Genomic DNA, 23,934 nt, shown 5'->3' on the forward strand with positions numbered 1-23,934 from the left:
GAGGTTTTACAGCCTTTAGCACTTTTAATTTTGAACAAGACTAGTGTGTTCAGGCAAGGCGCGATAATACAGCGCAGTCTCATCAGCATTATGTACACACTCAGGAGGGAATTCAGAAGCAATTTTAGGCCACTCTTCTATCTACCTATCAGCTGCGACAGAATCAGCGTCCTTCTTCTCACCATACGTTCGTTTCTACATTAGATTTTATCATTTCTTCCAAGACAGGAGCAGTGTAAAAATGGGCTTTTAAAAGTTGAGAGCGTTTTCTTTGTATGCACTCTACTCGCATACTTCAGAACGAAATCCTTGAAAACAAATGTGATAACATAAACCGAATTCATGATCACAATAAACAGAAGATTTTCACTGCTTCAGTATTTGTCCATGCGGGACTTAAGTGATTATATAATACTGTTGATAACATTATCCGTGATTACAATAAATGGCGTCCACTGTAGCCTACTTCAATTACCTGGGGCATACTGAAAATCTGATCCTGACTGCCCCTCTGTGGTTTGGAACCACACTGGTTTTCATTCAACTTCCTCTCAACCACTGATCGCACCCTCCCTTTCATGATGCCAGTGGATACTTTGCCTGGTATACAGTAGAACCTCGATAATTCAAAATTGGTTAATTCAAAGTCCCGCCTAATTCGAAGAAGCTCTCGTTCCCGGAAACGTGAGGTACGGTTTTGCATGTAATTTAAATTGTTTAATTCAAAATATGGATAATTCGAAGAATAATGTCGGTCCAATTACTGAAATTCAGACTTTTAATTCAAACTGCCTTTATATTAAAAGAGTTTTATTTTTTATAGAGTAATTTAAACTCGAAATTTATCCACGTCATGATAGAACGCGTCTTCCAGAACGTGCTAGGGTAGATTTCAGTATTTGCACTCACTTAGATGTGTCTAGAGTGTGCTTCATATTTGCTAAGTTTGAGTAAAGTCGTCATTCTTTTGTATTCAGCGTTTTAAGGACACCATAATATCACTTAGCAGGCAGTGTGCGGAGAAGCAGAATCCACGAACACCGGCAATGCCAACAGTTGGTGAAAAAGCATGGCTCATATAATCAATTTATACACACCAAATATTGTCAATGCCGATGAAACTGCATTTTTTTTATGCCGAGCCCAAACGGATTTACGGTTATATAGGAGGGTAGTGCCAGCCGGGAAATCGTACAAGAGGGGTCATTGCACTGTATTGCAATGCACACAGATGCGAGAGTCTTCTTCCCCTCATCATAGGGAAGTTCGATAAGCCATAATGTTTTAAGGGCGTAGGGCACTTTCCGTGCAAGTACATGACATGTAAAATGCATTCAGTACAGTAATCCAATGAATAAAGGATTTGTACCAGGGAGCCAGCGTAATTTGTCCTCGTCTTTGAATCGTGCAGGGTTTTTTTTCTTTTGATGCGTGAGATTATGTTTGCCAGTGATTTATTCAAGTGCATTATTTGAATAATATAAATGCACCTTGTTGGATACATTTCGGGAATAGATTTTTCCAAGGCATTTGAAAGGTTTAAACTGTGAATCAAGGTGATTGCATGGATAAATGCGTCTTAGGATACTTGGTGATGCGGCAAGGGTGCGCATTTCTGAATTACGAGATAAGTAGGCCCTACCATTATCGTTCTACATTGCGTTTTTATTTGACGTGAATAAATATCACACGAGAACACGTTCACTTCCTTATATAAATTACTTTATTTACACTGTACATCACAACACACAATTATACACAGTAGCAAATGACACTGTATACAACACTCGATAGCGGAGTACCCTGAAGTCGATTCTGACAAGTACAGATATCAACAACACTGACATGTGCACTATAACATACTCTCTCTTGAATTCCCTGCCTCACTCACTCACTCATTCACTCAATCGAGTCCAGTGATACAAAACATAATATACAATCACTATTATTTTTAGTTTTCAAACAGGCTTGTAATACTATATTCTTGCATATCAACAAGTAAATCACATTAATTCAATTGAAATGAAATGAAATTTCGTATGGCTTTTAGTGCTGGGATATCCCAGGACGGGTTCGGCTCACTAGGTGCAGGTCTTTCTATTTGACGCCCGTAGGCGACCTGCGCATCGTGATGAGGGTGAAATGATGATGAAGACAACGCATACACCCAGCCCCCATGCCATTGGAATTAACCAATTAAGGTTAAAATCCCCAACCCGGCCGGGAATCAAACCCGGGACCCTCTGAACCGAAGGCCAGTATGTTGACCGTTCAGCCAACGCGTCGGACATTAATTCCATTAATTTACATTATAAACTAATTTACAAAATTTCCTAATCTAACAGTCTGGGATTTATACTCTCGTATAGTTACAGCGCCAATATTCCCAATGATAATCAGGAAGTTGATAATGATTACTTTTCATTACGCCTCAACTCCGATAATGATGTGAGTTATAGTAAATATGATTCAAGAGACAAGCTGAACATAATCTGTATGTGCTTGTGGATATGATATAGATATGGTAACAACAGTGTATATTTGTTGCTATAGTACACAGTAAAGTATATCATATTCGTATTTTTGGATTTGAAAAAAGCTTATGATACAGTTAAGAGGAAACATGTATGGGAATGCCTACTGAAAAGGAATGTACCAAAATCATTAATTAACAAGATAAAAATGTTGTATCATGAGAGTAACAGCAGTGTAGAAGTGGGGAGTGGTGACTCTGAAACATTTTATACAAAAAAAAGGTCTCAAGCAAGGAAGTGCACTGTCACCATTATTGTTTATTATATTGATAGATGAAATCATAAAACGTGTAAAACAGAGTATCAGTAGTGATGAAGAGAATGCTTTGGTATTTGCAGATGATGTGGTGATTTGGGGAAAGGGAGAAAAGGAAGTACAAAGGAGACTCGACAGTTGGAATGAAAATCTGAAGGAGTTTGGAGTGGTAATTAGTAAAAACAAAACTGTAGTCGTGCTCTGTGGAAAAGAGAAAAAAGAGAAGCCAAGTGAACATAGATGGAGAACAGTTAGAGAATGTAGAACAGTTTACATATCTGGGTAGCATTATTAATGGAAGTAATGAATCAACCCTAAAATTAGTAACAGACTAAGTAAAGGTACAACATTTTATCATCAAGTCAGAGAGCTTTTATGGGGTGACAAAGTACCCAAGAGAACGAAATTAACATTATATAAACAGTATTTCATACCAATTGTAACATACGGTCTAGAAATGCTGGTAACTAATAAAAGATAAGATAGTAAGATCCAAGCATGAGAAATGAAATTTTTAAGAACATCGGTTAAAAAGACAAGAAGAGATAGAATTCAAAATATTGAAATCAGAGAAGAGCTGAATATTGAACCGTTAGTACAGAAGATACAGAAAGTAAGACTGAGATGGTTCGGACATGTAAAAAGAATGGGAAAGGAACAGGTAGCAAGAAGGGAATTGGAAAGAGAAGTTAAGGGAAAGAGACCAGTTGGAAAGCCGAGAAGAAATTGGGTGGATCAGATTTGGAAGGACATTAGGGAAGCTGGATTGGATGTGGCGGAAGTAATGGAGAAGAAAAAGTGGAAGGACAGAAAGGAGTGGAGGAGGCTTGTAAACCACACCCTGGCGACTGGAGTGGGACATTGATGATGATGATGATGATGATGATGATGATGATGATGATGATGAAAGTATATATACATTTTAATTTGGTAGCAAGAATCAATTTCTAAACCAATTTTTCTTTAACGTATTCACTGCCATTTCCTGAAGACCTTGTGAATGCTCTGGGTCGGATTATTTTAAGGGAAGAAGCACTTTAACAGATACATGTTTACTGATACGGAGTCAAGGATGAGGTGAGATGATGTTTTACAGCTCGCTGCCCTTCCTGATGACAATTTTAGTTGATGAAATGATGAAGATGAAATGAACGACGTTGAATGAAACTGGGTAAGGAAGTAGAAGGAATCAGCTATGGCCTATGAATAGGAACTGTTGTGGCATTTGGTGGGAAATGGAAAAGGGAAACCACAGAAAACCACTTTCAGGATAGCCGACGGTGGTGCTCCTCCCGAATACAGAGCTTGGCTGCATAGCCATAGCGTGTTAACACGCACAGCTTCTCTGCTTACTGATACTATTTCTGAAATATAATATAAAACTGATGATTCCAGAACTGGTATCATCAAAGTCATGAACATTTTGGGAAAAAACATATCTGGGGAGGTGGTAACAATTCCTCTTGAGATTCATCACACTACTTTGTCTGACACTATCTTGCAGTCCAGTATCATCTGCTATATATTCTCCATCTTGCTCACCTCTCTGGAATCACTATTTATGAGCGCGGGGCTGTGAGCTTGCATCCGGGAGATAGTAGGTTCGAATCCCACTATCGGCGGCCCTGAAGATGGTTTTCCGTGGTTTCCCATTTTCACACCAGACAAATGCTGGGGCTGTACCTTAATTAAGGCCACGGCCACTTCCTTCCAACTCCTAGGCCTTCCCAATCGCATCGTCGCCATAAGACCTATCTGTGTCGGTGCGACGTAAAGCCCCTAGCAAAAAAAAAAAAAACTATTTATGAGAAAACATTCAAGTTCTTTGTCAACAAGAGATGGTTGTGTACTTCAAGACACAATGATTGCTATGCAATAGTGGCAAAGATGTTTCACTCCAGCGAAGCTGAAATAACATCAGATCTCTTTCAAAACATGTGAACATTGAACATTTCCACGGAAATTCAAAGCGTGACACTATATCCCATACTTACATGAGCTCGGTGAAGTAGGCACTGCAGCAAAACGTATATGTATGGGTTTGGCGGATGAGGCGCAGCGCTAGGAAACAATTGTGTGTATATATATATATATATATATATATATGGGCTCATCATTGAATAGGTTAATCTCCTATATTGTTACCATTCTTGTTTAGATTGTTGGTTTCGTGGCCCTTAATTATAGACATGATAATATAGTTATTGGGTGTTTGCTGTGTCAAGGAAACAAGGTGAAATTCTTTACGTTTTGCAGCTTTGCTGTGTATTTTCAGAAGAAAATATCATCTGTTCACAAGGAAGACTTCTCTAGTAACAATGGTTTGAATTTAAGAATACTTTCACTTTACAAAGGAAAAATTAAGTGTATCCTCCTAATTCAATACATCATATAATTCCATCATTAGATGGAGTAATCAAATTCAAACATGTTTTGACTCCTTTGAGCCATCTTCAGTGAAAAAGTGGGCGGGGGGGGGGTAAAGTAATTTACATAATACAAGCTAAAATTGTGTCAAAAAACATAATGAAGGAACAAATGAAAAAACAAAAGAGACACATGACAGAAATAAAAACAGCACAATATACAATATTTACATCATCATATGGAGCAATACACAACTCGCTGCAATAAAATTCATTGAAAAAGGGGTTAATACAAAACGTAATTGAATCTAAAAACTGTGTTTCCTAAGAAGAAATGAAATAAAAACAAATGATACAGATGGAAATGAACAACAAGTGCACATAGCGAGGTTGCGGACCTCTTAGTCTAAAAAATGTTGGTTTTATAACAATTCAAAACAGGATGAAATCACTGTGTTGAAAATTCAGGCCAAAAGTCTGCCTTTGTAGAGACACCATCACATCGAATGGCTAGGAGAGGAGTGGGAGTGAATAAGTTTGAGAAACCAAGCCTGAGATAACGTGCAGGCGAAATGCATTTGACAAGTGATGGAAAAAACGCTGATGAAATTTAAAACTTTAGAACAGCAGCATTCTCAATTTCTTCTCAATCTAGCGGTCCCGTTCTCAATTATTGGTTTACAGTGTTGGCTGGTTTGTTTGCCTTATTTTAAAAAGTTGGGAGGTCTGCGACAAAAATTGAGACGCTATGTTAGAGAAGATGACAGATGCATGGTAAACTGTAAGTGACCATAGCGGAAACTGTCAATGAAGTTCCAATGGTGTTTAAAAGGTGGTTGTCCTCTCGAAACGGCCTGGTCTTCTCAAAGTTAACGGTCCCATTCGTACGATCGAGTCTATTGTTGGCTCAGCTGTGTTTGTATTGCCGTTTTTCCCTTTCTCCCAACTTTTAACAAACCTTGATGTTTATTCATATTCTGGTGTAGTGCAATTTTTTATTTTGCTATGTGCATATACATTCATTATAAATTACAGAGGGTGTATACAAAAAAAACATGCAGTACTCTATGCAAATGCAACAAAAGCACAAAGATGGTAATGTGAGATTTTGAACTCAAAATTTTTGTTCATTGTGTGGCAGATCAGAACCATGTATAGTCACACCAGGCCGTAAAGCATGCTTGAATATGGAGAGATGTACTTTGGCACCAAGAAATCCAACTTGTTTACGGGCAGATTATCCCACCCTTGGATAGCAGCTTCAGTCAGTTTGCTGAAGGGTAGTAACTTGTGACGATCAAGATGGTGGGCAGTTGCTCTCGTCAATTCACACCATTGATGTTAAAGACAGTTCATGTCTGCAGAATATGCCAACCACACCATTCGCTGTATGCCATGCATCTCAAGAAACTGATTGATCACTCGGGCTCACTGGCCACAAGCATTATCATCCACTAGTGTAAAGCCCTCACCCGGGCTCAGTGGGCACAAACATTATCATCCACTAGTGTAAAGCACTCACCCAAAGTGGTAGTAGATCCTGTAACTACGGATTCAAGGATGATGTCTCTGTAAACCAGACGAGTCATGTTACCTTGGATAGGAATTAGAGGCATACGTTTATCAAACATGATCCCACACAGAACCCCCTTGCTCCTGTTGGCTCTCTAAGATGAAGGACTTTTTCTATCTCTCACCGCCATGAACCTACTACGCTGACATAGCAGGGGGAGAGGTGATACTCCCAGGTGGCGCATCCCAGGTGGTGGATAAGGGAGTCCTTGCTGGTGGACTTGAACAAAATAAAATAGCTCTCGCGGACCAAACACACATCACCCTGTGGGTGGGTGATGCAGGCAGAGAGTATACCCATGGTATCGCCTGCCTGTCATAAAAGGCGACTAAAATGGGCAACCAAGGGATGATCGAATTAGAACCATAAGACTACTTGTAATTAATACCACCATGCGAGGAACTCCATGGGTCGCCTTTACTTGCGCATAGTACCACTATGTTAGGTGCACAGTAAGTTCGTGATTAGTAGTGACAGTGTGTGAATTAGGATGGGTTTTACAGTACCTGTGATTAGTACCACTATGTGAGGAACACCACAGGATAGTATGAGTCACTGTGATCAGTACATCTATGTGAGGAACACCATAGATTTGCGTTGCCTGTAAATGGTGCTGCAATATGAGAAACGCCATAGGTCTTTGTTACATGTGCGAATTACATTACCTTTGAGTAGTACCATAATATGTGGAATACCGCGAGTCTACGCTAATTTTGATTTTTAAATTTTTTTTTCTATTTGTTTTACGTTGCACCGACACAGATAGGTCTTATGGTGATGATGGGATAGGAAAGGCCTAGGAGTTGGAAGGAAGCAGCCATGGTCTTAATTAAGGTACAGCCCCAGCATTTGCCTGGTGTGAAAATGGGAAACCACGGAAAACCATCTTCAGGGCTGCCGACAGTGGGGCTCGAACCCACTATCTCCTGATTACTGGATACTGGTCACACTTAAGCGACTGCAGCTATCGAGCTCGATCTACTTTTGATTAGTACCGCAACATGACAAATACCATGGTTCTACTTTCCTAGCAATAAGTATCATTATGAGGGGCCAGTGACCTGGATTTTGGACCCCTGTAGACTACAAGCATCATTGATTCCGTATTGTGCTTTAGAAGCAGTCCCTTGATCAGTACTATTATTGTTTAACGTTCGTTTCTGGGAATGTGGGACATTGCGGGTCGGATCCACTAATTGTTTTAAATTTATAGCCATCCATTCATTCTTCGTCATCACGTTTCGAATTCTGGTCAGTGGATGATTTTGGACTTTCAAACTCTCATTACATTTCATCTCATTTCGTACCATTAGGGGCCGATGACCTAGATGTTAGGCCCCTTTAAACAACAAGCATCGTCGTCGTCATCATCATCATCATCATCATCTATCTCTCATCGGATCATCTGTAGACCCTAATGTTCCTGTTGTGTGATTGCAAGCATATAGTGACCTCATCAGAAAAGAACATACTCTTCCACTATACCTGATTCTATGGGCTGTGAGTTGTTGCCCACCTTACACGAGCTACCCGATGGTGTGGTTTAAGAGGAGCTTTTGGCACAGGCCAGCTTGATATCAGTCCTCCATTGTGCAGCTGATTTTGCACTTGTATACCATGCATCTCAAGAAACTGATTGATCACTCAGGCTCAGTGGGCACAAGTATTATCATCCACTAGTGTAAAGCCCTCACCCGGGCTCAATGGGCACAAGCATTATCATTCACTAGTGTGAAGCACTCACCCAAAGTGGTAGTAGATCCTGTAACTACGGATTCAAGGATGATGACTTTGTAAATCAGATGAGTCATGTTACCTTGGATAGGAATTAGAAGCATACATTTATTAAACATGATCCCACATAGAAACCCCTTGCTCCTGTTGGCTCTCTAAAAGCCTCATCTCAAGTCATTCACATTCAGTGCAGTGAATATCCTGGTGGATGAAGATGGTAATAGCATTGGGCCTACGACATGCTGAAAGCAACACTTAACACTCGTCCCTGTGAGTTGTTTTGCTTTTGTGTCTATCCATTGTCAGGCAGCAACCATTTGTGTCTCGGAACATTTTCCATACTATAGAGACATCACTCAGACTCAGTCCAACACGAGTGTGACATTCATCTGTTGTCATCCTACATGGATTAACCATTTTACGTGCTGTATATACACCACCAACCACATGTCATGCTGTTAAACTGACCGACATGACGAATGCCTCCTCTCGGACAGAGATCTAGGTTTAGCATCACTATATGTCATAGACGTTGGCGTACAGTGCATACTGTAAACTTGTTTGAGGTATCATGTGAAATAATATGCAAAACTTTTTCTGAGAGAGAGAGCAAGGGGGGAGGGGGGATAAGAAAGGAACACACCTAATAGGACGAACACAATGGCTGGTCATTGTGGGAAGAGTGAGCAACAGAGATAGGAAATGAGGACAAACATGAAAACACAAAAGGACAAGAGCAATCTCCACATCTTGAAAAACTGCAGTCTTCAAATGGATAGGCTCTCTCCCACTTGCCATTGTGTTTGTCCTGTTATGTGTGTTCCTTTCTTATTCCCCCCTCTTTCTGTAACTTGAGTTGACACTTGTTTATTCCTTTCCTATACTCATATATCATCCCATTGGGATCCTTTTCTCCCTCTGTGTTTGCCTGTGTTCCTATTCTTTCACCACGTGTATTTATCTTTTTTAGCATTTCTTCCCTTTTCCCATACTTTTCTGGCTTTCTTTTTATCTTACACTTATCCTACATCAAGACAAGATCTGTCAAGATGGTCCCTCAATGAGTGTTGATGCCCTCCCTCCTGATAAAGCTGGGAAGCAGAAACAAGCTCTTCAGGGGTGAGAAGAGATGGATGTAGATCTGGGACTGATGAGGAGAGAGCCTATCAGTTTGAAGACATCACTGTATGAAGTTGTGCAGATTGCCCTTGTCCTTTCGTGTTTCCATGTTTGTCCTCATCTCCTATTTCTGTTGGTTCCGCTTCCCACACACATTCCATTGTGTTTGTCCTATTATTCCTTTCTTATGTCCCTCCCCCCCCCCCTCTCTGACTTAATTTGACACTTGTTCGTTCCCTTCGAATACTCGTATTTTTCTGAGCACTGTCCATCAAAGTCAATGATGAGTGCATACTTCAGTGTTTCAAGTCATTCTTATGTTCTAGCCAATTGGTTCTCTCACCATCTAATGCCACACCATTCACACTCCCTTGACACATCCCCATTACTCTTCATATAGTCCTTTGATTTCCTCGACCTTCCATATCTTGCTTCTGTACACTCGTGATCACAAGAATTTCGGGTGGAAAGGAAAACAGGTAATATTTGCAATTTATAAATCTCATTCCGTATTGACGGTTGTCACTTTACAAATAAAAAGTATTTATAAAATCCTCCTTATCAATACAAATCAACTCATCTGTTAGATGAAACAAAGTCTGTACATGTTTCAGCCTATTCTCAAGGCCATCTTCTACTACTTGCTTTACGTCGCACCGACACAGATATGTCTTATGGCGACGATGGGATAGGAAAGGCGTAGGAAGTGGAAGGAAGCGGCCGTGGCCTTAATTAAGGTACAGCCCCGGCATTTGCCTGGTGTGAAAATGGGAAACCACGGAAAACCATCTTCAGGGCTGCCGACAGTGGGGCTCGAACCCACGATCTCCCGATTACTGGATACTGGCCGCACTTAAGCGACTGCAGCTATCGAGCTCGGTAAGGCCATCTTCAGTAGCAGAACAATTATTACATAACACAAACAAATAAAAAATCTTGATGAAGTGAAATGACAGTGATCATGATTAATGAATTAAAAACATATTGAGGTAAAAAGTCCTCTTGTCTGATGGTTCGTTCTTGATTGACAAATAAAACTTGCTGACTGTTAAAATGGAAACACTGTGCTAAGCAGTGTAGTGAGACCGTCAATACCATGGATTAAAATGTGTGTAACATCTGTAATGAGAAAAGGAATTATGAGTGGCTGAAAAACGAGTTAAAAAATAATGTAAGAAAAGAAAACTCAATTAACTTACTTGTAAATAAAAGTTGTCATCTCGAATGGAAATGACCTTCTCAGTCTCAAGTCACATTGACAGGTAAGCTTGTGCGTGGCTTACCTTGTATCTGTGCCAATGCGGTTGGGTGGGGGAATGGAGAGGGAGGGGCGAAGGGGGAGAGACGAGGTGAGTCACGGGAGGGGGGTTTTGAAGGAAGGGATTATTATATTGGTCGATATCTATATAAATATTCTCTAGTGTATGAAGTAAGGGACCTTTCTGTTCATAGTGTAAGATCTTTAAATCTTGCTCAATTGTTGTGTATTTGTGATTTTTCTCTCTACAATGTTCGCTCATGGCTGAGTAGCGGTTGTACTTCAGGGCATTGAGGTGTTCGTTGAAAAACACGACTGGCATTTTAATTTGTATATCCCAGAGTTTGAGAATTTTTTGTTGCTATTGACAGTATGAGAATTAAAAAATGTTTTTGCATTGGTGTGAACGGTCTTGAAAGCTATTTTTAACTTGTGTTTTTTAAAGATGTTTGAAACAGGATATATGTTATTATTATTAAAGGTAAATGTGGTAAATTTCTCTTTGGAGGAAGATTCTTTTTCTAAGATGGTCTTCGGTTTACTTTTAAATTTATTAAGAATTTTGCTTACATTAACACACATACACACAACTAGAGGTTCTCCTGAGTAACTTGGGAACCATGGATGGTTATTGAATGTGATAAACATGATGTAAGCGTAACCTAAGTTCCCTTGAATAATATGCATGTAACAAGAAGTTTCCTGAATGATTGAACACATCAAGTATTATGAAAAACATAACCTAATCTATTATACATGAAAAATTGTTTCTAGTTATACACATAACCTAACTTGTATCAATCATCCTCCCTATAACTTAAAACAGTTTTTCACTTCTTGTCAACACTTCCTTCGATGCAGGTTATATATTGGTTCAGTGCTTTCATCCTTCATTGCTCCTTGGTCTAGTTTTTCCTCTAGATCTGTAAGCTCAGTTACCCCTCATTACAACGAAATTGCTCCATATCTGGAGTCGTTCATGCCACGTTGCAGTCCACCTCCACTCCACAGATTCCCTCACTGCATCTGGCTCGCTCTGAACTCATGGGAGCTGTTTCACCACTTGTAACTCCTTTGCATGGATCTTGATTGGAGGGATGGTCCTCAGCAGGTACACCACATGACCCACCTCTTTGTGTACTTCAACAGGTCCAATCCACTTTGGTGCCAGGCCTGCATGGAATCCACCAATCTTGTTCCTAACTCCCAGTCACCGGTACAATGTAGTTGGTGTCCAAGGAACACCTGTGGTGGGGAGTATCTGGTGACATGGTTGGTGCGTTATGGCAGAGAGTGCTTGCAGTACTTGACGGTCCACCAGATGAATCCGTAGCATTTGCTTCAGCTCTTGGTTCTGTCGGGTTGGCAATAGGGTTGTAGATGGGGTCGTCCAGTGCTTCAAACCCCAGTCATTCATCACCTGCTGCCACCTCTTTGATGTGAACTCGCTCCCGTTGTCTGACAGGATGCACCGTGGGTAGCCGTGGTAGCTGAATACCTCGTCCTGCAGAAGACTGGTGATCTGTCCCATTGTTGCTTCAGGTATAGTGAAGGCTTGTACCTGTCTGGTGAAGAAGTCAGTGACTACTAGATGTCCTGTCTTGACCGTCTGTATTCTACAGTATGGGCCTATTGGACCACGGCTATGACCTCTCAATGACTTCATCATCATCCCCGATGGCTGGAGTCTGCCTTCTGATTGCTTGTCTTGGTGCAAGCACAAATGTAGCACCCCTGGATGTAGTTTATCATGTCCTTCTGAACGTTGACCGTAAAGAACTGTCGGCGGATGGCTTGGAGCATGTCTTTCCTCCCTGGATGACCAGCTTCAGCACTGTCGTGGAATTTCTTCAGGTTGACTGTTAGCATGTTAGCTCACAATATTTGAACCATTCCTGCGCTTTCACTAAAATGACGATAACTCCTAAACCACTTATGCAAATGATATACTGTAAAAGGCTGTTTTGATTTAAATCAGGTTATTCAGGTGAATAAAACATTTTTGATAAAGATTAAGGGCCGATTGCAGAAACGATGACTAGTTTTAAGCCTTAGACATCGTCTACCTAACCAACGCCTAAATCGTTCATGATCTTCCATTGCATAAACAATGTTCAGTCGATGTTTAACTAGACAGCCCTTAAAGTTTCAATTTTGGTTTGAAAATGGATACAGAAGTACCTTTCATGCAACTCTTTGCTTGTCGCAACCAATGAAATTCGCCGGTGCGCTTGCCGAACGTCAGTCAGCTGTTTGTCTTCCTACACATTACTCAAATATGGCTGAGCATGACTTGCCCACAGATAAGAGTATCGCTTTCGGTGGAAATGAAATCTCATAATATCGACACTAAAGCGACACGGCACCGTACGGGGATGTGTAGCTTTCATTATAGCGTTGTTACAGTGAGTGTAATCTACTCATAAATACGGTAGCTTCGACGAAGGGAAGATGAAGCAATAATAACGTGTAACCGAGTGTGTTGTACGGGCCATATAGATGTAAGCTTGCGTTCTGGAGATCGTAGGTTCGAAACGCATCATCGGCAGCCGTGAAGATTGTTTTCCGTAGTTTCCCTATTTTTACACCAGGCAAATACTAGGGCTGTTATGGCCACGGCTCTTCTTCCTCAGTCCTCTTTAAACGATAATCACCACCACTTGCCTTTTCCTATCTGATAGTTGCCGACGATATATATATAAAAATCCCATACAACCTACTTTTTAGTTTTTGCTATTATGTGTGTTTACTTGGCAGTAAATATAAGTGAATCCCTCCTGATTGATATATGTGACAGCCCTAAGACGATCGGGACACGTAATTCTGATATGTATGTAGTCGAAGTGGCCTACAATTCCATGGAAATTACCTCATGTACATAATAAAATATATCGGTTGCCAAGAATTGTATTCAAGCTGACAGTTACCGGACTGTCACTTTGTCAGTCTCAAGAAACAAGTCTCTCATAAAGCGAAACCTTATTTTATTGTTATCTCCCCGTGCATGTCAAACGAATTGCTGCGATTTAGCAGCGGGTGACCCACAGAGCGGCCGTCGGACTAACCTTTCTTTCCGGAACCGTTTCAACACGATCCTACAAATTACATATTTTATGGTACATAACCTCTAATTGTGATTCACTCCTCTCATTTGAGGTTAAACAGTGCTCTCGGCAGTGTTTAAACATGACCGGTTGAGCATCGGTTTTAGACAGTGTCTAAGTGATAAATAACGTCTCTGCAATGCGGCAGCCATGCTTAGGCATTGTTTAACCGTAGACATCGCCTAAATACCGTTTCTGCAATCGGCCCTAAGTGATTAATCTCAAAAATCATAATTTTAACTTTGATTGTTTAAACTGTGAACTGGAACGTAATAATGCTCTTTGAGGGCTACCTTTTACAGGACTTCTTTGTAGAATGTTTTATGCTCCACAATTCTTCCATACATACTTGGGCTCTGTTGTTGACAGTTTAGGTACATAAGCCAAGAAAGCTTATGGATGGCCTTTTTTTAATAACTGAAATTGCCACTGCATGGCTCCTTTTAGTTACCCGAAGGCCGTGGGCTCAATTCCTGGCCAGGACAGGGATTTTTACCTGGACCTGAGGGCTGGTTCAAGGTCCACTCAGCCTACGTGATTAGAATTGAGGAGCTATCTGACGGTGAGATAGCGACCCCAGTCTCGAAAGCCAAGAATAGCGGCTGAGAGGAATTGTCATGCTGACCACACCTCTCAATCTGCAGGCCTTCGGGCTGAGCAGCAGTCGCTTGGTAGTCCAAGGCCCTTCAAGGGCTGTAGTGCCATGGGATTTGGCTTGGCTCCTTTTAGTCGTAGATTAATATTTCATACATGTACACCTTCCTCAGTAAATGCTCTATATGACGGAAGATATTCCATCAAAATCTGTTGCTGGTTCACAAGATTAGCCCACACAAACATACATGCACCTTCTGGGGGCTTTACTTTACCAACTTTAGAGGTTATTTCAAATACTGTAATTTGACACTGAAAAAGAATCGCTTCCTTCTTAACAAATTATTCGGCCAATCAGGCAAATTACGAAACTGAAAAACTTGAAACACTTCAGATCAAAATCATGTACGTTGACAAATCCACTACAGGTATGTTATAATATTCTAAATGTTACATTTCGTGCTGCGATGGACTAAAAAACACTCTGATATATTTGAGCACCCTCAGCTAGGATCAAACTTGCCAACTTGAGCTCAAAAGGCAAGTGCTGTACCATCTGAGTTACTCCGCCTGGCATCGTTGTTGTTGTTGTTGTTGTTGTTGTTGATTGGATATACATTATACCAATTTTCACGTACGAGTATACAAAACAATTGGAGTAACTATGAATGTATTTCTTTGAGAGTACTCTCAGGCAAAATGGTTACAGGTATTTGGGGATGAAGAGCACGATCATAGGTTAGAGAGTAAGGTGTTTTAAGACTACTGAGGCTTAAGACTGTGAGAGAAATAGAGTTACTTTCCATGTTTTATAGTATAAAGAAGGTATGATGGGATTTCACACAAAGTTTCCTGAGGATGATAGAGAGGCCTAGTCGAGTGAACGTACGAGGTCTGTTATGAAATGCATATATATGTAATGTATATATTTACTGGTGAGAGACCTAGACATATTTTTTAAAAAGTATTTGTTCTTGTATTTCAATAATATAGTATGTGTTAATTTTATTTCAGCGTCATCTTGAAGATTTGAAGAGAGAATTTCATCGGTTAGAACCTCTAGAAGGATACAAAGACTTTGAAGAATCGTCTTCAGAATTTTGTTTAGTTAACGTGTCCACTGCAAAAGACTCCGTTTCATCTGGTGAAAGAACAGATGTAGGAGTAACTTCAGATGCTAGTCAAAACAGTAATGTGTGCTGTGTTATAAATTCATCATCAAATGATGTTGACATGGAGAAAGAAGGAGAATGTTTGAGTAGTGACTCCGAGACTGATGTTAAAATGGAGGAAATTGTCTCGAATGTTTGTGAAAGTTTATAAGATGTAAAGTTACAAATAATTGTATTGTAATACAATTTGTCGTTAAATTGTGAATGAAAGGTGGTTCGTACTGAAACAATAAATATAGTTTAAGTATTTCTTGTATTAATTCATACATTCTGTTATACTGTATGAAGATAATATAGTCCATTGTGACAGTGTGTTTGCAGAAGGTTCCTAATATATTGACCATTACATTCTAAGTTTTTAAAAATTGACATTGAAGCATTTTGTATAAATGCACGTTTTAAAATTTCTTGTTTCTCTGTTGCGTGGCTGGTGGGAGAGAAAAGGTGGCAGGGTCCACTCAAAAATTGACAAACAATTTTCTTATATTATGAGCTGATGATATAAACATACTGAATACAGGGTCTGACTGAAAAAATCCAACAAGATATTAAAACAAAATTAAAATGATACATATTGACATATTCATATATATTATCAGAGAAATTAATGTATGTAAGTGATTAGGGCATTCTAAAAATGTAAAAGTACAGTAGAGGGTGCAAATAAATGCTAACAATATCTCCTAAAACATAGTTTCTCAACCAACTACTGGTGGTACATGTGCTACCCCTAGACAGTATCAAAACAATGTATGAAGTATGAATTAAATTACATATAAATATGCTTTGCTTGCCATAGGAGTTGAAATTTTACATTCTGTACATGACTAAACATTTTCTGTAACACAGTGAAAATATGTTTTTAAATAACTGTTAGGATCTTCAGTCTATCAAAACTAATTTAGGATTTTTTTTTAAATTATAAAATACCTCAAAGAGAAAAATACGAGTATAATAACAGATTATACAACCTCTAACAATAAAGTTCGGTGAATAGTTCTCTACTATCGACATAGTCGAACAGTGCACGACAGTCACCTTACTGTCCTCTGAAATAGTCCTCTCCCATAACTATGCACTGCTGAGATCTCGGATATATATTTCCTAGAAATTTTGCAAGAAGGCTTCCTTTGGGATGGTGTTCAAAAAGCCTTGTCACGTTTCATTGGACGCACAAATTCATGGATTCATGGTTAATCTGCAGTTTATCAGCTATCATGCGCACAGTTAATTGCCGAACGTTCGTGATTAATGTCCTTACCTTCTCAGTGTTTTCGCCACTGATGGCGGTCGCCTGTCTTCCGCTACAGGGTTTGTCAGAAATACTTTCCTGGCCTCCTCGAAAACAGGCGAACCACTCGTACACACACTTCAAGGACAGTACTTGATCTTCATAAACACATACCAGCATCTCATGCATTTCTTTTGGTGTCTTGCCAAGCTTAAAACAAAACTGTACATTGATCTTTAGGTCATTCATGTTCCTATTCGCAGTTCAGAACCAATGCACTAAACACGCACTGTGTCAAACAGGTCTTACACGGCACACACACGATGCTCAACTGAACAACGTTGGGAGCAGGTGGTCAAAACCTGCTGCTACGCAGGTGCAGCGTTGCGTGTTGCCACTGTTGCCGGATTGACCGTTCTGACTTCATTTACTGAACGTTATTGTCACAGCTTGTATCTGAAAAAGAAACAACTTAATTGAAATATATGAACTTACCGCATACCGGTACGTGTATATTAAATATATGAGTTTGAATTCATGATTTATCAAAGAAAAACATTGGACAGAATTACATATATTTAATCTGATGATAATGAAAAATTTCTTTTTACACGGTTAAGTTTAAGAAATTTGTATCATTTTAATTCAGCTTTTTAAAAAATGAAAATGGAAATTACTAATCTCACAACAAAACAAGAATGTAAGCTGTGAAATCTAATACATACAGAGTAGTTGTAGAAATGATAATAAGCTCTGTGACACGGCAAAAACCCAAAAACTTATTATCATGTCTACAATTATGGGCTGTAAAAGCATCAAATCTAAATATATAGAATAGTTGTTTCTTTTTCAGGTGTAACCTATTATTTATTATGTTTTATTTTTTCAGGTATTTTATACATTTTATTTATTCCTAAATTAGTTTCAGCAGACTAAAAAACCTAACAGTTATAAATTAACAGAGTCGAAACTTAGTGAAAAAATAAGACTTTACGTTAGAAATTTTTCGTTGTGATTGCCTTGTATGAGTTTGAATTCAACCTTTATCGAAGGACAATATTGAACACAATGACTGATATTTAATCTGATTCAGTTTTAAAAAAATAAAAATGGTAATTATTACCCTCATAACAAATCAAAAATATGAGTTGTGAAATCTGATACATACATCTTTTAGTTTATGTTAGTTTTAGAGTTTGAATTTGCCATTATTACAGAAAGTATGAATGTTTTTTACATCATTTATCAGTTACCTACCGGTATGACCAAGTGGTTGACCATGCGGTTAGGGGCGCGCAGCTGTGAGCTTGCACTCGGAGGATAGTGGGTTCGAACCCCACTGTTGGCAGCCCTGAGGATGGTTTTCTGTGGTTTCCCATTTTCGCACCAGGCAAATGCTGGGGCTGTACCTTAAGTAAGGCCACAGCTGCTTTTTTCCTACTCCTAGCCTTTCCCTATCCCGTTGTCGCTATAAGACCTATCTGTGTCAGTGCGATGTATAGTAAACAAAATTACCTGATGGTATCTTAGACCTTTTTTTCTTTCTTTGAAAACTCCACTATACAAGTTTGAAAAGTAAATATCTGAATTAAGTATCCAATTATTCAAATAATTAAATTGCCATCTCCATGAAACAGCAAATTAGTGAAATGGGTAGGTACATGCAAATGTTAATTTTGCCCCTAGGATTGATCTGCCATGTTTTACTTGAACACATTAGGTTAGTAATACTTTAAACATACTACATCAAAAGAAGTACATTGAAAAGGGTTGAGAACCTTATTTTGTAAGTGTAACTGCCCTTTTTCTGATACTAAGCTTTAAAAATGTGTGTATTGTTCTTCCTCTACTGAACTGTCTTATTATAACTCAAAATTTTCAGAAAATTTGTTAGGCTTTTTCAAAATTTTCAGTCTGTTGCAAATATAAGGAATTACTGCTATGAAATTTGTTAAGTTTTCCCTGGTTATCATTCTGTTGTTTTGAAAGTCAGTATAATGAAAATAATGTCTTACTACCCGCTTGACAGATAGCCAGTTTTTAATAATTCCATCCTTCAGTTTGTATACGAAACTCCATGTGAAACAGCTATCAGTGTCAGTTTACTGAAGATAAATTCATAATTGATGGTAAACTATGAAGAAACTAGTGATTTTTTTATGCCTCAAGTTTCTGGTGACTTAGTACTTCCTATAAATGAAGATGGTATATCTTCATTCAATTGGAAATAGTGTACTTTACATCACTTAATAACTGCATTATGTTAAACTGTTGCCAGTATTAGGAAGGAATCTGTTGGGCAGAGTGGATCTATAAATCTTGAGACATTCTGTGTGGTTACATAGAAGTGATAATCTCTTTTAACCATGGTCAGATTTAATTTTGAGGTTATTTTATTTTGTTCACACTGTTAATATAATATTGTAAGTTCCTTAAATCATCTTTGTGCTCCCATCACCATGTTTGTCAGAGATGCCCCCATCCTCTGATCTAAACGTATGGATGTTAATGCTGATTTCGAAAGCAGAAAGTTAAGAGATGTCAATAAAATCTTGAGATATTTTCATTACTTCTTTTCTGTTAATTATTGTTCACTATTCCTGTGAATTACTACTTTTTTGTCAATGTAATTACCCGTCTACCTATCCTGCCTTGAAGCACACCTTCACTGTGTTCGACTATGGCCTTTATTTGTAAGATCCTACAAACCCCGACAGAGGGATAAACTATTGGGAATGCAATTTTACAAATTATGGAAACTTATCAGGTAAGAAAATAGCACGGCAGTCTAGAATGTTCTTGTTCAATCATAGTCGGTAGAGATGAAGAGAGTTTCTATGGATAGTTGTGTTCCTCGATGCTGCTACAGTTGTAGAGCATGAAAGAGACCTTAGATGGGGCATGACTTGTAGGTAGTGATTTGGGTTACGTTTATACCAGGCACTTGGTAGTGGCCTACAGGCTTTATGGCAATTGTATTCATATAGGTAGGGAGGAGGCCCTTGGGTATGAGATAATAAAAAGATATGTTTAAATGGTTGTCCTGCATTAAATATACTGTTGTTATGGAAACCAGGACGGTAAGTGATTTTGAACGATACTGGTTTTGATTTCATGGAGGACCTGATGCTTGAATTCATATCCCAGACTCTTGGAAAAAATCTTATCACTTACAACTGAATGTAATGAACTCACAGCATTTCCACCAAGCTTTCTTCAAAGTTTCCAAAATTCTATGTAAATTTGGTCTGCAGCACTGCTCATCCAAACATTTCGGTCATCATAATTCTACTACTGCTGTCCGGATACAATAAATAAATCAACAATGATCTGCATTTAGAGCTGTTGCTCAGGTGGCAGATTCCCTATTAGTTGTTTACCTAACTGTTCCTTAAATATTTTCAATGAACATGGAAATCTATTGAACATTTCTTTTAATAATTTATTTCAATCCCTTACTCCTCATCCTATAAATGAATATTTGCCACAGTCTGTCCTCTTGAATTCCAACTTTATCTTCATACTAGCAAGATACCCGTGCTTTGCTACGGTATTATACTGAAATTTATAATTGAATGCTTATTGTTTTAGATATATAATCCTCCGAAATTCGCGATCTGACTCGTTTTCTGCGAGAATCCACCATGATTCCCGATCTGACTCGTTTTCTATTATTTTACGGCACGTTTCCTCCCATTTTTCAATCTTCCTTTTCAGCAATCGATTTCGTACTTCCCGGGTTAGGCTCAGGTATTCCTCCCGGTCAGTTGGGTCCGTAAATCTGTGCCATCTTTTCCTATAATCATTTTTAATATGGATAAAATCCTTTAGGAGATCCGGCGTGGTGCCATATTGGGTGCCTTGGCGGCACTGAACCCGCGGCCCGTCCAGGAGCCGTTTCCAGCGCGGTCCGCACATTTGACGATGGTCCGGAACATCGGAACACTATTATTATTATTATTATTATTATGGGTTGCTGGAATGGCTGATGACAGGGAAAACCGGAGTATCCAGAGAAAAACCTGTCCCGCCTCCGTTTTGTCCAGCACGAATGACACATGGAGTGAACGGGATTTGAACCACGGAACCCAGCTGTGAAAGGCCGGCACGCTTGCGCCTGAGCAACGGAGGATCCTTATAAGTACATTAATAGCAGAAAATCAATTGGTCTCACCTTCTACACCCCGCCGCCGTTAAGTTTATTTACCACCACCTCCCCCACCCCAAGAAAAATTAAAAGAAGGCTTGTTTCTTTATGTTTAAGGGAGATTCCAAACACCAATGTTCACGTCTATTACCTTCCGCTTTGAGATATAAGTATCCCCATAAAAATAATTTACTTTTTGCACTTCATTTCATACTACTCCCCTCCTCCCCAAGTGAATTTCAATTAATTTTTCAATTCTTTCACCCCCCCTTCATTGGATTTTCCGACAATACGTGTTTCATTACTTTTAAAGCAGATTCCAAATATCAAATTTCACGTCTGTAACATCTTCATATTTGAGATATAAGTAGCCTAATTAAAAGAATTCAACACCATTTTCAGTCGCTTTTACCCCCGCTCCACCCAAGTGGTATTTCCGAAAACTAAAAATACACCTTTCTTTATGTTTAATAGAGATAAAAAATACCATTTTTCACTTGTGTAACATGTTAAGTTTTTTGAGATATACTGTAAAAATTCTCATTTTAAAATTTCACCCCTTTTGAGTTCCCCTTAAGTGGAGTTTCCCAAAACAAATCACCTATGTTTCTTTACATTTACAGGAGATTCCAAACACCCACTTTTTACGTCTGTAACATTTTACGTTTCCAAGATATTCTGTAGATATAGTCTTTCAAAAAATTCACCCCATTTTGTCACTCCTGTTTAACCGCCATTAATTGGATTTTCCAAAAACTAAAAAATATGTTTCTTTATTTTTAAAGGAGATCCCATATACAAATTTTCAGTGCTGTAATATCTTCCGTTTCTGAGATATATGTATCCTTATTAAAGGCATTCAACCCATTTTTCACCCTATTAAACCCCTCTTATTGGGATTTAAGGAAACAAAAAAAAATACGTGTTCCTTTATTTTTAGAGGAGATTCTAAGTACCAATATTATATCTGTAAATTTTAAAGCTTTAAGATGTAGACACACTCATTTTAAAAAATTCACCCTCCTTTTCACCCCCCAATATTTGGATTTTCCAAAAACGAAAAAATTCATGTTTCTTTACTTTTAAAGTAGATCCCAAATACAAATTTTCAGGTCTGTAATATCTTCAGGTTCTGAAATATAAGTAGCCTCATTAAAGGCATTCAACCCATTACTCACCCTTTTACACCCTTCCTATTGGGATTTTCCGAAAACAAAAGAATACGTGTTTCTTTATTTTTAAAGGAGATTCTAAATACCAATTTTTACGTTTATAAACTATAAAGTTTTGAGATATAGATACACTCATTTTAAAAAATCACCCCCTTTTCACCCCCCATTAATTGGATTTTCCAAAAACAAAAAATACGTGTTTCTTTATTTTTAAAAGAGATCCCAAACACCAATTTTCAGGTCTGTAATATCTTCAGTTTCTGAGATATAAGTAGCCTCATTAAAGGCATTCAACCACTTTTTCACCCCTTTTCACTCCTCCTATTGCGATTTTCCGAGAAAAAAAAATACGTGTTTCTTTATTTTTAATGAAGATTCTAAATACCAATTTTTACATCTGCAAACTTTAAAAGTTTGGAGATATAGATTCACTCATTTTAAAAATTCACCCCCTTTTCACCCTCCGATTAATTGGATTTTCCAAAAACAAAAAATACGTGTTTCTTTATTTTTAAAGGACATTCTAAATACCAATGTTTACATCTATAAACTTTAAAAGTTTTGAGGTATAGATACACTCATATTAAAAAATCATCCCCCTTTTACCCCCACCATTAATTGGATTTTCTAAAAACAAAAAAATACGCATTTCTTCATTTTTAAAGGAGATCCCAAACACCAATTTTCAGGTCTGTAATCTTCAGTTTCTAAGATATAAGTATTCTCTTTAAAGGCATTCTACCCCTTTTTCACCCCTTTTCTCCGCTCTTATTGGGATTTTCCAAAAACAAAAAAATACGTGTTCCTTTATTATTAATGAAGATTCTAAATACCAATTTTTACATCTCTAAACTTTAAAACTTTTGAGATATAGATGCACTCATTTTAAAAATTCACCCCCTTTTCACCCTCGCATTAATTGGATTTTCCAAAAACAAAAAAATGTGTGTTTCTTTATTTTTGAAAGACATCAAAATTACCAATTTTGAGGTCTGTAATATCTTCAGTTTCTGAGATATAAGTACCGGTATCCTTATTAAAGGCATTCAACCCCTTTTTCACCGTTTTTCACCCCTCCTATTGGGATTTTCTGAAAACAAAAAATATGTGTTTCCTTATTTTTAAGGAAGATTCTAAATACCAATTTTCACATCTGTAAACTTTTAAAGTTTTGAGATATAGACACACTCATTTTAATATTTCACCCCCGTTTTCACCCCCTTAGCGACGGAATATCCAAAAATCCTCTCTTAGCGAGCACCTACATCTTAATATGAATATATCCCCAAAATTTCATTTCTTTATGTCCAGTAGTTTTGGCTCGGCGATGATGAATCAGTCAGTCAGTCAGTCAGTCAGGACAAGCTACTTTATATATATATAGATTATCAGAGGTGCCAACTGTTATGGATTACTCCCTGTGGGTGGGGGATGCAGGCACAGAATACGTACACGGTATCCCCTGCCTGTCGTAAGAGGTGACTAAGGGATGATTGTATTAGAACCATGAAACTGCTTGTGATTAGTACCATCACACAGGGAACACCATGGGTTGCCTATACTTGCAAGTAATACCACTATGTTAGGTACGCAATAGGTTTGTGATTTGTCGCAGCAGAGAGCGGTTCACTGTAGGTTTACAGTACCTGTGATTAGTACAATTATGTGACAAAC

At 38.5% G+C, this 23,934-nt stretch overlaps 1 protein-coding gene across 1 annotated transcript in view; it reads left to right on the forward strand.

Moving 5' to 3' along the window:
- Nucleotides 1-19,501, forward strand: part of Bruce (BIR repeat containing ubiquitin-conjugating enzyme) — a 1,406,664-nt gene extending 1,387,163 nt beyond the window's left edge. Inside the window, exon 66 of the mRNA XM_068225988.1 lies at nucleotides 15,553-19,501. Within this exon, the coding sequence (XP_068082089.1) occupies nucleotides 15,553-15,861 (309 nt within the window). The 3' untranslated portion in view covers nucleotides 15,862-19,501. The remainder of the gene's footprint in view (nucleotides 1-15,552) is intronic.
- The last annotated feature ends 4,433 nt before the right edge of the window (nucleotides 19,502-23,934 follow it).

Source organism: Anabrus simplex, chromosome 2, assembly GCF_040414725.1.
Source record: "Anabrus simplex isolate iqAnaSimp1 chromosome 2, ASM4041472v1, whole genome shotgun sequence".
Lineage (NCBI taxonomy): Eukaryota > Metazoa > Arthropoda > Insecta > Orthoptera > Tettigoniidae > Anabrus > Anabrus simplex.